The sequence below is a fragment of the Apaloderma vittatum genome, unplaced genomic scaffold (genome assembly GCF_000703405.1).
Source record: "Apaloderma vittatum isolate BGI_N311 unplaced genomic scaffold, ASM70340v1 scaffold37719, whole genome shotgun sequence".
In the NCBI taxonomy this organism is placed as follows: Eukaryota; Metazoa; Chordata; class Aves; order Trogoniformes; family Trogonidae; genus Apaloderma; species Apaloderma vittatum.
Genome location: NW_009736504.1, coordinates 35,640 through 51,022, shown reverse-complemented (window position 1 = coordinate 51,022; position 15,383 = coordinate 35,640). Strand labels below are relative to the sequence as shown.

The 15,383-nt window shown below is 39.2% G+C and overlaps 1 protein-coding gene across 1 annotated transcript in view; it reads right to left on the bottom strand.

The window, feature by feature from the left end:
- Positions 1-1,144: 1,144 nt before the first annotated feature.
- Positions 1,145-15,383, bottom strand: part of KIAA0355 (KIAA0355 ortholog) — a 23,140-nt gene continuing 8,901 nt past the window's right edge. Inside the window, exons 3-11 of the mRNA XM_009876985.1 lie at positions 13,441-13,581; positions 13,073-13,168; positions 12,771-12,932; positions 11,776-11,934; positions 8,584-8,681; positions 7,001-7,126; positions 5,510-6,504; positions 2,105-2,270; positions 1,145-1,283 (exon numbers count right to left, since the gene is read on the bottom strand). Of these exons, the coding sequence (XP_009875287.1) occupies positions 1,145-1,283; positions 2,105-2,270; positions 5,510-6,504; positions 7,001-7,126; positions 8,584-8,681; positions 11,776-11,934; positions 12,771-12,932; positions 13,073-13,168; positions 13,441-13,581 (2,082 nt within the window). The remainder of the gene's footprint in view (positions 1,284-2,104; positions 2,271-5,509; positions 6,505-7,000; positions 7,127-8,583; positions 8,682-11,775; positions 11,935-12,770; positions 12,933-13,072; positions 13,169-13,440; positions 13,582-15,383) is intronic.

The following is a 15,383-nucleotide window of genomic DNA, read 5'->3' as shown; positions in this document are numbered from 1 at the left end:
TTCCAGCCTAGGCCATTCTGTGATTCAGAAAACCGCTCCTCTTTTGGTTGATTGCTTTCAACCTGCTTGCCTTAGTCTCATTATTTTCAACTCCAGTATACTTCCTTTCTGGCAATGCATATAAAATAGCTCTCCAGGTGTGATCTGCAGGAAGCTGGCAGTACATCCATGGATGTTTTCCTGTCACCAGAAAGCAGACAGACAATCTTGTATCTAAATGTATTAACTCTGAATTGTACTGTGATCTAAACAAAGGTAGAATATTTGGCCACAGAGTTAGCTTACTTTATTTTTAGAAAAGGCTCTGAAGAATAGTTAGAGAGAATGATGCAAGATTGGAATTGTGCTGGTATTTATGCTTCATCTTGTGCCTTTTATTGTTGTCTTAACTACCCTCTACTACGTAATCACTGAGATTCCAAACAGCTTCCAGCCCTCTACAAAGGCAGAATGCAATTGTTGTAATTCATGCTACTACTTTTAAGCGGATCATTCATGGTTGAAAATCCTGGCCTAGTTTTTAAATTCCTAAGCTTATTTATGAATGCAATTAAGCCACCTCTTCATATTGTTAGAAATAAAGGACTAAATAGACATGTATTTATGACTACTAAAACAGTGGTGGTGAGCAAGGTGAGATGAAAGTCTACACAATGTTACCAGCAGTATTTCTTGAGTGCCATAAAATTGCAGTAGAAGGTAGGAAATAGGAACTTGCTGTCATCAAAATTCACAATGAGAGGGGCATGACAAAGCTGCAGTGAAGTACACAGTTTAGAAAACCAAAGATGATCTCTAATGCCTCAGGAGTTTAGAACTATGTAGCACCCAAAGTAGGTTATCTCGGAAGAGGGGAAAGCATCAGATCTTTTCCAGCTATATTGAATTTCAGCTACCAACTGGCGACTTGCATAGATGCTAAATTTGTATGAGGAGATAGCTACTAATAGAATCCAATTTGGGAATCCCTAGCATTGAGGTCAGATACCCTACACACTGAGCCCTATCACTGGTGTACTGCACAAACTGACGTTTGTATAACTTCATCTAATTAGCAGGAATTTCCTTTGTGTGGCTACTCAGCTGAAATTATATAAAAAAAAGTAGAATCTCATGAAGCAGTGTGTATGTCTCTTCGTTTTGCTCACCTTCTCTGCTTTACAGCAGCAACAAGGTCTGGCCCTGAGAACATGGAGAACAAACTGTCTCCGTTAGCTGAGGATGTCTCATCACTTGAGCTGGCAGAGTCTCCTTGAGTACCAGACCAGCTATTTGTTACATCACTGTAAGACAAAAAGTTGTATTAGTGCTTGTATTTGAAGAGCCTGACTCAGACTGCGTGCCCAAGTGAGTTACACTGAATTGTCATCACAGGTGATACCTCGCAGCACAAAGAAATGCCGATACTTTATAAAATGTACCAGTAAGACAAATACTTTCACTTATTTCTAAGTGATCACATTAACTGCTTTGTCTGCTACAGGCACTTCATACACGTTTTACTAAAATAACGCCAAGTGCCTCTCTTGGTCAGGAAGGAGAAGCAAGTGATGCTTAGTTTTGGAATCCCTAAGCACTTTTTCATTGCAAAACTGAGAACACATACTTGTTCTACTGGTCTTAAGCTAGCTTAAGAGTCACAGCTATTACATTACTTACGCTTCTGTTGTAATAAATAGTTATGATTTGGGAGAGATTAACATACTTGCTGTAAGATACCTGCCTTAAAGGAGCAAGATTAAGTTGCTAAAATCTGGGAAGTTGAATTCAGTGTGGCACTGCACTTTTCATCAAAACTAGGTCGTAAAGGTTTTCAAAATACTGAACTGCTCTGAATGAACCTGTGCTTTAAATTCCTTATTGCCTCTGCTCGAGTCGCAGTCAGTATACATTCCACTCTAAAGAAGACATCAAACAAATGTCAGTGCTTCAGCATCAGCAGCGCAGGAAGGGCTCAGGTTTCTCACGCTTGACATAATGACGTGCAGTTTTCACATATGCTGCAGCCATTGGAAAACACACCCAGTAATCCCACATTCAGCTGAGGTCGAGTGCCAAATTAACTCATATACAATACAAATAAGTAGCCTGTCCAATCTCTTACCCTTCTGTGAAATACTCAGGGAAGGGCCAGGTCTTATGAGGATCGTCGGGGAGAGGCCAGTTGCTCCGCGTGTTGCTTGGACGACGGACGTGCTGTGCTTGCCTTTTTTGTTGCATGGCCTGGTTGACCCCAGCAACATAGCGGGCAAATTCTGGATCAGAGCCAACTGAATTAAAAAAAGCATGAAGTCAGTTGCTGACATTCAGCTATTTCTACTGCAGTTATCCCTCTCATTTAATCCTTCAGGCTTGACCGTACCCCACAACAGAAAATAATTCCCCCACTGGTAACAAATTCCAGAAAACAGTTGATACCTCTTCATGGAGCAGTGAAGAACACCGAGTGGAAAATGTTTTTAACAAGTAGATATGCGCCATCCATACATGGTGGATAATAATTCTCACGTGGCAGTACCCCTGCGCCTTGTGTTCCGTCAGGGAAATGGCCACGATCACAGTGACAAATATTATTCACTGACAGGTCCAGTATCCCATCAGCAGATGCTGACAGAATTAAAGCCTGGACATTTATCCAAGCACCGAGAAAAAGAGCAGACCAATTATTATAGCTAATTATAACATGATTTCCAGCTGTGTCATGATCCTGCTTACTTGAGAAATCAGAATCTTAGATCGATCATATTGGAACACACAGGCCAGAAATTGCCCGCTTTCTACAAAGACCAGACGGCTTTTGAAAACACTCTGATCCTGACTTGCAAAATATTTCAGTATAAGATTGATATTTAACAGAAAAAACAATAATTCTTAAAATTAAAAATTCTTCCATTCTTAAAATACTTCATGTGTCCCAAGCATCTGATAAGTGACGTGGGAAGTGATCAGCATGGGCTGGAGCAGACACAGCAAAAGCCTTAATCCAAAAGTGGTTTAAATGTTCAATTGATCAGAGCAAATAATTGACGTATTGAAAAGAATGCTGGTACGAGTCAGCGTAATTGAGCTTCCGCAGCTTCTGTTGCTTTTTGCCTTTTTTTCCCTGAGGGAAGACTTTGCAATCTGACTGGATTTATGGAAGATGTCTAGACTACATACACAGTAATTGCATCAGGAAGTACAGAGCTGCTGGCTTACTGGTCTCAGCTTTAAATTAAGAGAGAAGACTGAAGAATATTCAACAAGCATGCACAGCTCTTGAAGCAGAAATCCAGTCTTTCGTGTGATGACTTCCTTGCATTCAATTCAACATTTAGAAGAAGTTTCCTCATTTTCATTTGGCACAGTCAGAAAAAGCTCCACAACATTCTGGTGAATGCAAATTAGAACTACAGTGAAGAAAATAACTGTTCCTATGCATTCCTTATTATATAAGCAAAGGATAGACCTATCTGACAGCTGTACAGACACAGAATATTCCCACTAATACTTTTTCTGTTGGAGAAGTATCTTTATGTTAATTTAAGATGAGGCTGGAAGCTAGACAAATCCTCAGATGTAAGGACAGATTTTAGATAGATCTGGAAGGGCATCCAGGTGTTTTTTCCCTGTGGATAGCTTCAAGTGTGAAATTACTGTTATATTCAAAGTAACAGTATGCGTTTTTACCTCACTAAAAACATACCGGGTAAACAGCTTTTTATCTGTTAAAGTAATTCAAAAGACCTAGAGGTATCTCTGCAACTTTCCTTCAATGAGTTCTTAGACAATAAAAGTACTGCAAAATACATTTTTGGTAGCTGGTTAAGCCTTCCACATGAAAAAATCATCAACTTTATGCATTCTTAATTAGCAGATTTGCATCTGAAAAGACATCATCTTCAGACTCTAAAAATATTTATCAAAAAGTGATGCCATTTGTTTCAAATTACAAATGAACAAAGTCCTAACAAAGTCTGGAAATTAAGCTGAAATGAACATCCCTACACATCACAGCTCAACCCTCCAAGTTATATAAAGAAAAGTTTTCTTTCCAATGGAAAAAAAAAAAACCTATTTGACTGGAAGTTGGGTATTTCCTGTTTGTTTTCATTTGTTGTTTTTTTAAACACAGCTTCATTCTACGATCTGTGGAAAATACTATTTACTTACTGCACAGAGCACCATTTGTCAACTGGAATAAGTCACCTTTTCAGAATATTGCGTTCAAAAGTCTTTGATATTTGTCATATCAAGTGGAGCAAAACAAGTAGCTTTATGTAGACTGAAAGGAAAATACTAAAGAAATATAATGGATTCAAAATGGTAAAAGTGCCAGGCACCTCTATATGTGCAATTTTTTGCCTACACATACATTTATTTGGCACTTGGTGAAAATAATTTTATCCTCCATTAAAGGCTGTGATAATCCTTAAGTATATACTGTAAGTATGTTTATATAGCATGACGCTAACTCAGACTTGCAATCGTTAAGAAGCTTTTAATAACATAACTATGATGCCTATTTTTCCTTATAAGCTCCATTAATATATGAACTAAGTTGACAAAATAACAAATCAAAATCACAAGTCAAATGAGCTGGTTTCTGAGACACCTACACAGTCCTAACACACAGACACACTCACACACGTGTGCAACCAAGCATGGGAAATGGATTCATGGCTCGATAAAAGAGTTCCTGTTAGTTCTAGTGCTGCCTCCCTCCAGGCAGTTTTCATAAATGCTTACGGAAAAGTTTCTGTAGCTAAGTTCCAGGCCAACAGAAATTGTATTTCTGAGAGAATAGATTTCTAAGTTGTTCTTAGTACTATTATCAGAAGAATTCATTAACCTCCTCTTGGACTCAACACTCAATTTAGTAGTCTTTATGAGTATAAAAATTTTATCTCACTTCATCTACATCCCTCTACATTTACAATTTATTGGTGGTTCAAACACATCTGGCAAACCACATGGCATCTGCTCTTTAGTCTCTAATCCTTCGGCAGAAAGGATTAGAGTGCAGAAACAGCTGTAGAACAGGAACCACTATGACGCCCATGGAATGGAGAAACGCAGGGCTATGGGAAAGAGGCAACCCAGCTGGAACTCCACACTGCAGGACTGGTAAAGAGCAGGAAGGATCATTTTGGGGAGAGGTGAAAGAAGGTAAATTCAAGAGGTCCGTTTTAAACAATGTTACAAATTAACAAGAGGAGGAACATCCTCTGTAAGTATCTCTTTCACTACTTTCATGTGTCCATATAGGAAAGGTGAGAACTACTACAACTGGGACAAGAAACAAGGAATTTGTTCCCATTCTTATTTATTAGTGCAAGATGCTTGTAATTTTGTTCACTTTCTGTTAAAAAAAAAGAAAAAGGCATACCAATAAATACCTGCTTGCCTTTGCAAGCACTCTAGCATCTGGTGGATAGCGCTAGCAAATGACAGTTACTGCTAGCAATATTTAGCAGTATTCTTTGAAAAGGACAATTATAAAAAACATAATAAAGGAAAAGACACACACCTGCAGGGTCAAAAGGCAGGATTTCTCCCAACATCCCAAACACTCCGTCAGTTTGGTCACGATTTGGCCATGTGTTGTTTCTAGGTCCTTGGGGTTTCTGTCCTAACATCTCTGACATCATATTGTCCATATAGCTGCTCACAAGACCCAAGCTGTACAAATCAGAGCTTAAATCTGAAAAACCAGGATTGTTCCACTGGTTTATATGAGACAATCCAGCTCCAACAGCTTGGGCTGGCTGCTGCGAAGAATTAGTCAGCCATTTGGCAGGTACACGTTGCTGTGGTCCAATAGGTTGAAGCAAGTGTTGGTAGTACTGCATTTGCTGCTGCTGCTGCTGCTTTTGCGACTGCTGTTGCTGCGACAAGCCTTGCTGGGAAGGATGCAGCGGTGTGTGAGAGACAGGCTGCGGCTGCTGCTGTACTGTTCCTGATTTCTGCTCTGCTGCTGTAGAGGACGCAACTGAGTTCCTTCTCTTCACCATCGGAGAAGTCTGCTGGGATTTGCCCATGTTAAAACCAGACAAGAAATCGATCACGTCCTGCATCTCTTGGTCAGTTGGTAAATTCATGCCTTTATCATCCTTGCCATCATCCGGTTTGAAGAAGTTGTCCTGTCTTTCAACCAGAAACCCATTCACTAGCTGGTTATTTGTGCTCTGAATTGACTGCAGTGAATCTGTGGTCCTAGGAAAATTACCAATGTTCAAAATGCTTTGTAACCGTGCATCTATGTTAGTGGGCATTTTACCTTTCTCCTCTGAGTTGGAACTTATAAAGACATTTTTGGAAGGTGTATTGGGGATTGAGTAACTGCCAGTATTACTTGTACTGGTGCAGGAGGTTTTTTTTGTAAACCGTGAAGTCAGTTTTGAGAAGGTCTTTTGTAGACCACCTGAAGATTTGCTTCCATTTCCAGATGGCATATCAACTTGATTCCCGAAGTCTGAGAGTTCACGCTGTAACTGGATCTGAATGCAAGGCAAAGCTTGCTCCCTGCATCAACGAAAAGAAAGTATATCAAACCACCTAATACATAACTGAGTTTGTACTTTGGAGGAAAACATGTTTGGGGAATAGCTTGGGGAAGAAACAAAACCAAAAGATTGCCAAGTTCATCAGCTACTACTGCTTACGGTAACAATGCAAATTATTACTAGTATTTGCAGTAGCATTAATTCCTCAAAAAAATTTAATTGTGCTTCAAGAACTAAATAGAGACTAATTTAATATAAATCAAGTATTTTTGTACAAGAGAAACGAATACTTTTGTACATCTGGATAAGCTGCTGGATTGGTTTTACAAAGACTGCTGCATCTCTGTACATACCCACAAGGCACCTACGTAGATGACCAATTTCTTGCTCTGTTTGACTACTGCTTTCCCCTTCTGATGAACCAGTGCTATCCAATTCCTCAGTACACATCTTTCAACAACGATGGCTTTGATTAAACTAGGAGAGCAGAGCATGAGGCTCAAAAGGAGATGTACCTTCCTTCCTTCCACCGGTGTATGTCAAACACGGCAGTATAGAGCACATCGACTAGTCCCAAAGTCTTCTCTGGATCCAGACTCCTCTGCAGCAAAGACATTGTTGCTGGATCTTCTTTCAGACACCTGTAATCATTAAGTTTCAGTTAAAAACAAACATTTCTATTTTTTTACAGTAAACAATTGTACTGTACTAGTCAGATAAAAGGCCAATGGACATATTACTTCTCCTACAGAGGTACAAGTGGTAAAGGCAGCACAACGTATGAGTACCTGAGGGTTCCTGAAGACTACGCCTGCAGCCCCAGTTTCTTTCTAGTGTTGAACATACAACTAATCTATCTGTAAAATTAAGAGTTATATAATTCAGTGTAAAATCACGATTAATGATTAACTCTTAGCCAAGCAAGTGTAATTCAGGCACAGAGGTAAGAAACAAAAAATACACAAAGCCCATTTCTGGAAAATGGCAAGAGCGCTCAACCAATGTGACACGGCGCTCTGTAACACGGCTGCACTCGAGTCCAGCCCCGAGAACCCCTGCGTGGAAAATCGTTCAGTCTGGGGAAGATTTTACGGAGTTGTGAAGGCGCAGGTTTAGTGAATTTTCCTCATTAATGGCACGGAACTAGGACTGAATTTAAGGTGGAATCCGAGTAACTCAGATCTAAATACTAGCGCGTTTGACAAGAACTGAAGGAGCCACTCCGGCAGAGTGCAGAGGCGCTGTCCCTGCGTGTCGGCAGGAGGAGCTCTTCCAGAGCACACCAAGCCTGCCTCAAAGCTCTCGGCTTCACTGTAGTTCTTTCACAGTTGAGCAATTTACACAGAAGAGAGACATGCCAGTTTATAGACGAATTCAAGACATATTTGGGTAAACAGACTCCCAGTTGACTCGTACTTCTGGATATGCCGTTGGTACCATTTGTGACAGTCTCTCTCACCAAGGAGTCAGATGAACGAACTGTGCTGTACTGAGATTCGTACCCCTGAGTACTCCGAAGTAGCGAGAAGTGTTCTAACACCAAATCATTGATTCAAAAGTGAAGAAATCCTCACCTAAGCTGCAGATTAATCCTACCATTCTTTCCTAGGCAATCAACTAAACTGGTAGGATTAGAGTCTCATGAAACAGTTCTGCAGTTCTTGACAGCGCTTAAAGAAGAGCTCAGTGAAGAAAGAGCCGAGTCTCTCATTAATCTCATCTAATTCCTGGCCTTCCTGAGGTAACAGCTGTGAGGACCTGCCAGGAAGGAGCATAACAAGAATACTGTTGGATTTTATTTTATTTTTTACCTTCTCTTTCATTATCAAGCTTCTACTTTTTCTTTAGAAGTATGTTCTAGTGCCCCAGGATTGTCTCTCTTCTATTGCCTCCAGAGGCAGCACTAGTACAAAGAGAGCTGAAGTACAACTGCACTCTGTCAGGAACGGTGGTACTCAAACAGTTCCACATAAAGGAACTGAAGGAAGATGTGCTGTAATTGTGTAGTAGTCTCTCTCCCATTAGTACTGCAATATTTTTCCCTATATACTAATAGCTATGACTAAAATATAATCTGCAATACAGTATTTTTATTTACCAAGTTGATGGAACTTGCACCACAATTCTGGATCCTTCTAAACTTATCTGCGGAGCATAAGCTTCTTTATTTTCAATCTGTGCTGTGTCCACAACCACCTAGCAAAGAAAATGACCAGAAAATTATTTTAAGAATTAGTTCCAGTAATTTTTATCAGCCCTGTAGTTAAGATGAAATAGTCTCACCTCCCTGCCATGCTACAGGTGCAAAGAATTACCAGATAAAACCAAACCATCTCACAAAATCCTAAGTTGATTTCTACTTTAATATCTTTGAAAATACATATATAAGTATTAGTTTGATACAGTAACCTATATTTCAAGGACTTAATTCTTCTCAATTACATACTGTAATTACGCATCACCATGTAGTTACCAACTACATTACCAAACAGCTGGTATTATCAACAGCTTTGTGTAACAGCCCTTACATTTGAGAGGTTTGGCACTATTACTACTTTAATAGCTCCCAAACACTTCCTTATCAAAACACTCTAAATAATTTAACTGCACTCATGGTATCATATAGGCAAGTAGTATTTAGTCTGAAACCCTACACAGCTCACAGCTCTTAACAGCCAGCCCCCCCTTCCTTTTAAGGCTATAAAACTGCACACCATTTCTCTGTTCTACCTAATGCAACTGTACTATTATTAACCCTCGATTTATATAAAGAAAAGGAAAGTGACTATTCAATGTGTTGAATTCTAAACTTTCTCTAAGACATCATGAAGATACATGGAAGATGAAAATCTTGAAAATTAACCTTCTGTCATGAACCGTTCTTTTTATGGAATTGAGAAGGAATAGATTCACTTCAGCTTCATTAAATCTTTAATACTAGTGATAGTAAGTTCCATATTTGGTTCGTGCTTTCTGTTGTTGTCCAGTCTGCATGGGTTGGCCTTTTTGATCATTTCCATAATTTCCTATTTTGGTCATGCTGAACCAGCAGCTTTTTGGCAGCAGTCAGCAGTTCTTGCTTCAGTGACTAGCAGATTAGCTGTACCATTTATCCTTGAAATGGCACAAGTCCTCTGGTATAAATATGCCTCTCAAGGGATATTACAAGCTTTTTTCAGATCATCTTTACACTGGTTCTACCTCTAACTGATTGTCTACTACTGGTTATGAGGAAATGTGAAATAGGAATAGTGCCGAGAGTCTCTTTCCTGTGTTAACAAAACCATCCAGTGCCATTTGAATGAAGTTATTTTCCACTTTTAGACATTTTAGCATAAAAGCCTTGGTTTTCCTCTGGCTGACTCTAACCATTTGGCCGAGTTTACTCAGACTTGTAAAACCATAGTGACAAAAGGCCGTGCTATTATACAGCCATGAAATGCCTCTGAGGAACAAGGCAACTCCATTACTTTTTTCCTCGTATTTGTACCATTTTCATTTTACATAATTTGGTAATCGGCGATTCAGCTATACTGCAATTATAACTGGGATAAGGAGAGATGAACTTAGGAGTGATTCTTCTCAACTCTCAAGCAAAATACTGTCTGCATCTTAGACCTGAACTAAGCTTCTGATTCAAGCAGAGCAGCTTCTGCTAGTGGTGCACGCTAGTGGTCACGGCCTGGGCTGTGCTGAGGGTGTTCCCCCCATCTTCCTTCCCTTTAAAATGTTTTATATTTCTCAGCATTTGGTCAGAGTTACAACACCTGGGATTTAAACATTACTAGGCGATTTAGTGCTTCTGCAACGCATGTTGGTTTTTGCTACAGAAATATCTGAAACAGGATGAAACAGGATGGCTGGAGACTCGGTTAAACCTTCGCTTCGTGACTCTGCATGAGGCCAATTCAAAGTTTTCATCGTCTGAATTCAACTGTTTTAATGCATGTTATTTATACTAAGGAGATTTCTTCAGCCAACCCAAGTCTGAAAATACAATTCTTAACATATATGCTATGGTAAAAACTCAAAACCTGTGCTTTTAAAAAATTGAGTTTTGTGTTAAAAAAGCCCAAAATAAGAAAGCTAACTAAATCACATCTTATCACGCTCCTCACTCTTAATGAGCTGCTTCTTAAAAGGCACATGGCAAGACAGGCTAAAGATAGTGAGACTGTCAAGTAATGTTCTTTTTTTAAATTTGGCATTTAAATGACAAATTTACACACAATTGTGAACTAACACAGACAGCTTAGTTTCTAAAAGCAGTAAACCAAAGCGTCAATAGTTAGGGCTGGGCCGGCCAGTAAAAGACTACGTAATATTGTCCCATGAGTCATTTATCCGAGTTCTACATAAAATAAACTTAAAATAAACACATTCTCCCTCCGCGCCTGGTGGGTGCTTAGAGGATAGCTTCCTGTGCATCAGACATCTATTGTTCTTGTTTAACAGGTGCTTCCTCTCTCATCTCCACCCAGGGAATGCTTTAAAGAAGCAAATTACAATTTCACGTCATTGCATGAGGCTACATACAAGCATAATTGAATCTTGTAAAAAAAAATTATAGCACATAGTTTATAAAGAAAAAAGTCAACCCTCACACCCTTCCAAATTGTAACAAATCAAAGTGCGAATGAACGAAGGAGAGGAGCCTCGCAAGTATTTTGTCACATGTATAGCTCATTACTGTGCTTTTGAAGACAGAAACCTGCTACTTTCTGAACCTGAGGTTCATGCAAAAATTTTTGGAGACATTCATGATTCAACAGAAGTATTATTCATTACATCAGCACTGTTGTTTGGGAGAATGAGTAAGTAAGTTTTATGCTGACAGCTCTCCAAACGTTACGATAAACGTGAAGAATATCAGCACTTTAATTACCAGCAGGTCTAACTAGTTATGTCTAGACTGGGGGACACCAGGAGATTTCCAGACTCCTGAGTCCAAGTGTACCTCAGGCCACTCCCCAGATCTCATAAAGGCAGGACTTGGGTGTGCACAACCCTGAAACCCCCTGGAAAGGAAACGGTGGGAGGTGCAGCATCCTCCAAGGCATTCCTTACCTAGCCAGGACTCCTCCTGCGTTACAGCATGCTCCCTAACCATCTACAAACTTGCCTTCTATGAAGATACATTTTGCTCCTAAATCAAGTTAGCTGCAGCGTTAAAAATGAGGAACACCAAGTAAGACACTGCAAATTAATTTCTAAATGCTTTCAAGTATCTCATTTCTCCTCAGGATGTTGGAGTAGCCCTTTTTTATGCTGAACCTATTCAGTCACTTACCAGTCCAGCTTGGCCGAACAGCAATTGTACAGCGGTTTTGCAGGCTCCTCGCCAAGTGGAAGGGCAAACCTGATTTAGTACTTCAGTGACAGGAGAATCATCCCGTGGGGTAAGTCCATTATGGCATCCAGCTTCCTTAATCAACTGCAGCATTGTGTGCTGAAGAAAAAAACCAAAATCATAAACACTTTGTCATACTAAACATATAATTCAGAAATGTTAACACCAACCCTTCCATATGTATTTGTCATTGTTCTATACTACAGAAATATGGAAGACCATCTCTGCTATTTGGAACACAACACTCCTCCAGAATCATAAACAGTATTTTTGCTTATATTCTTGCAAAGCAATTTAATCAAAATTACAAAAAGCACTGCAAAGGCAGCAAAAAAGCAGCATTTCAAAGTGTGGATTGTTTCAAATTTTCAGGAGCAAGGAACTGCTGATTAAAATTGCCCGAATTACTTCTACGTGGACATCTTTTCCATTCCTTTATACTTCAAATACAACTAACTTCTCCACGATTACGATTTAAGTTTGTAAGAAGACATTAAAAGAAGCTTTGCTATCAAATATTTTTTCATGTGTCTCCCGTAGCAATAGGCTGAGCCAGACTTATTTTGGCACCTAAGAAGATAAAAGCTCTGAAGTGTGTCACCTGCTTGGGGCATCTGTCAGGACTCACTTTCCTTGATTCCTAAACCCACCTATTTTCAGAAAGTTCCTAGAAGCCTCATTACCTCCTAGACTTCTATGCTTCTCTCAGATTGCACTGAAATTTGCCCAGGTGGTTAAAACGTTATCAGAAACAGGCGTGGCCCTACAATGTTATCAACATCTTGTTTCCACAGGAAGTCAGGCTAAAAATACACACTTTTAAACACAAAGTTTAGCACTGAACTTCTACTGCAGTTCTCTGAGTTTTAAGGAGTTCTAATCTTTTTCTTTTTTTTTTTTCCCTTCACTCCTGTGGTTAGATTGAGGGTTATTACCGTTTTCAGCTTCAGGTTTTCTGCTGCAGACTCATTAAAGGATATTCCTTTCAGAAAATGCGATCCTATCTGAACGGGTACAGTGGGCAGTTCACACTGAATTGGCTGAGGTGGCGTCTGTCTCCTTCCCGTTTGCTGGGCTTCAGCTTCACTGCAACAGCCCTGAGATGTACAAGAACAGACCAATTAGAAGAAATTGAGACATTAGAAAATCTTAATATAATTCCAATGTGTTGGGTTTTTTAATAGTTATTTTCAAGATGAGGATGGACAAAAGAGGGAGTAGGTTTAGCAGATCCCACCTGAAGACTTGCTTCAATAGCTTTTGGGTTCAAGTGGAAGCCAGCCTTCATTGCGTATTCACAATGGCCTAAACTCTCCAAAGCCACTTTGTAAGCCTGAAATTACACAAAAAGTTGAGACTGAACAGGCGTACCAGCAAGTACTGCAAGCGTGCAGTCACTGCGTCTGGATACACGGGACTTACCCTACTCAGTTTTACAGCATCCACACACTGGTCATATAAGATTCCAATACCGTAATTCTCAAATACCTCCCGGCTGCCTGTGGTACATATTTCTGCAGTAATATGGTCCTTCCCTGTTTCATTCCTTGGCCCACTGACTGGACTACATGCACATGAAAGCAACAGACTTAAAAAAAAACCCACCTGCAAAGCACTGTCAATTTTTATGTTTAGCTCTTTGAGCTGGTGTTCAGGGATTGCCACACTCTGGGAGCAGAAAAGTTGCTGAACTTCAATTCCTGCCAAGCATCCATCACAGCCTCTTTCTCGTAGGCGAGATGTGGCCTGTAATGTAAAATAAAGATCCAGGATAAAGAGGTTCAACATTAAATGAGGTCAAGCTCAATTAATTTTAAAAAAAAAACCAAAACACCAAACACAAAAAGACAAAACAACCCACAGTTTAAAACACTATAAAGGAGATGAGAGGCAGCACCTGGTGGAAAGGATCTGGAAGACATTATTGATTATAACTTACTAAACCTCTACCACTACTCTGAGAGTACCAATCTCGCATAATTCGTATGACATAGGTGTTGGCTAGCAACTTAATTCCACATTGTTTGCTGTTACTATTTCAGCTCCCTCTGAGCACTGAGGATCCGGTTACACAGCCCACAAGATGGCTGTGGTTACCAGAGGAGGGGCTTACAACTTCAACATAAAGGATATTACTTGCCACAGAAACAGAAGATACATTTAATCATGTGCACAAACACTCCTGTGTACATAAGAAGATATATTTTATAAAATTACAGGTAATTACTGCGGGGCAATTTGAGAAGAGCCACACGAGACTGTAAGATCAACTTAGCACATCAAGAGAACGGTTTTATGTAACATGATTTTGAAAAATCAGAAATATAAAAAGTCAAATATCAAGCTTTATCTGTAAAATATTACACTGCTGAGCAGGATAAAATAGAAATCTCTCAACAGCATTTAAGGCCTCCGATACGACTTATTTTTCAGTCTAAGAACAAGTCTTGCTCTAAAGCATGATTTCCATAACGGGGATTTTTGGTACTACAGCAAATGGACAGACACTGCTCACTCCATCAACAGATACAAAATTAAGGCAATTTGCCAAGTAAAAATCTTAAAAAGGAAGAATAATTATGAGCTACTGACAAAGTAACATTTTAAATTTTATTCTGAAACAAGAGTGTATCTTCCTGCCAAAGAGACTGGTTTTATATGGAAATAATTAATTGCCTTCCATTCCACTTGTGTATCAGTCTTTCTACAATTATAAGGGAGAGAGAAGATATTTTATTTACTTACAGAGCATAGATTTTTCTCATGCTGTCTGAAAGCCCCCTAAAGATCAGTCAGTTTTGTCAATCATAAAAATTGAGAAGTTTGTTCTATTGTTATTCTGGAACTAGCAGGAATCTGTATTCCTTTCTTCTCCTCCCCATGTATATTTAAGAAAGGATTCAATTAGTATAATACTTGTACTAAACTTTATTTTGAAAAACAGGTTTTATTAACAGAAAAAGCTGGAGTGGACTGTTAAGGAGGTAAAAAAATAGCATTAAGGACCCAGATCATATTCTGCAAAGCCATGTTTAATTATAACCACTTCTTGAACAAACCTGATAACAACTACATTGCTAGAACTTGTAACACAGTTTTAAGGAACTAAGTACATTAAACATAAAATTAACTATTTTTATTCAAAAGGAATCGAGTTATATCAGCATTAGACCTGCTACAATTATCTGTAATACACCTAAAGCACTCCTAAATTCCTGTTTTATCCAGTGAAATAAATTTATGCTGCAGTAAAAATTACAAATAACTCCGCTGCATCCATAGTTCTAAAGGAAGCTTGTTTGCTTTCATTTACCTTGCAGATGTTAGCTGACAAATGGAAACCTTGACAGGATTTCCAGTCAAGATGATTAACAAGCCTGTGTGGGCTGCCAAATTAAGACTTCAAAAGCACATGCTCCAAGTTACTTGAATTTAAAGAAACCAGGCACTTGGTGTCTGAAGCCATTTTGATCTATCTGTCTGCAGACTTTAATAGTGCAAGGGAAAGCAGAAAAGCATATAAAACTATTTTTCTTTGCAAAGTCCTT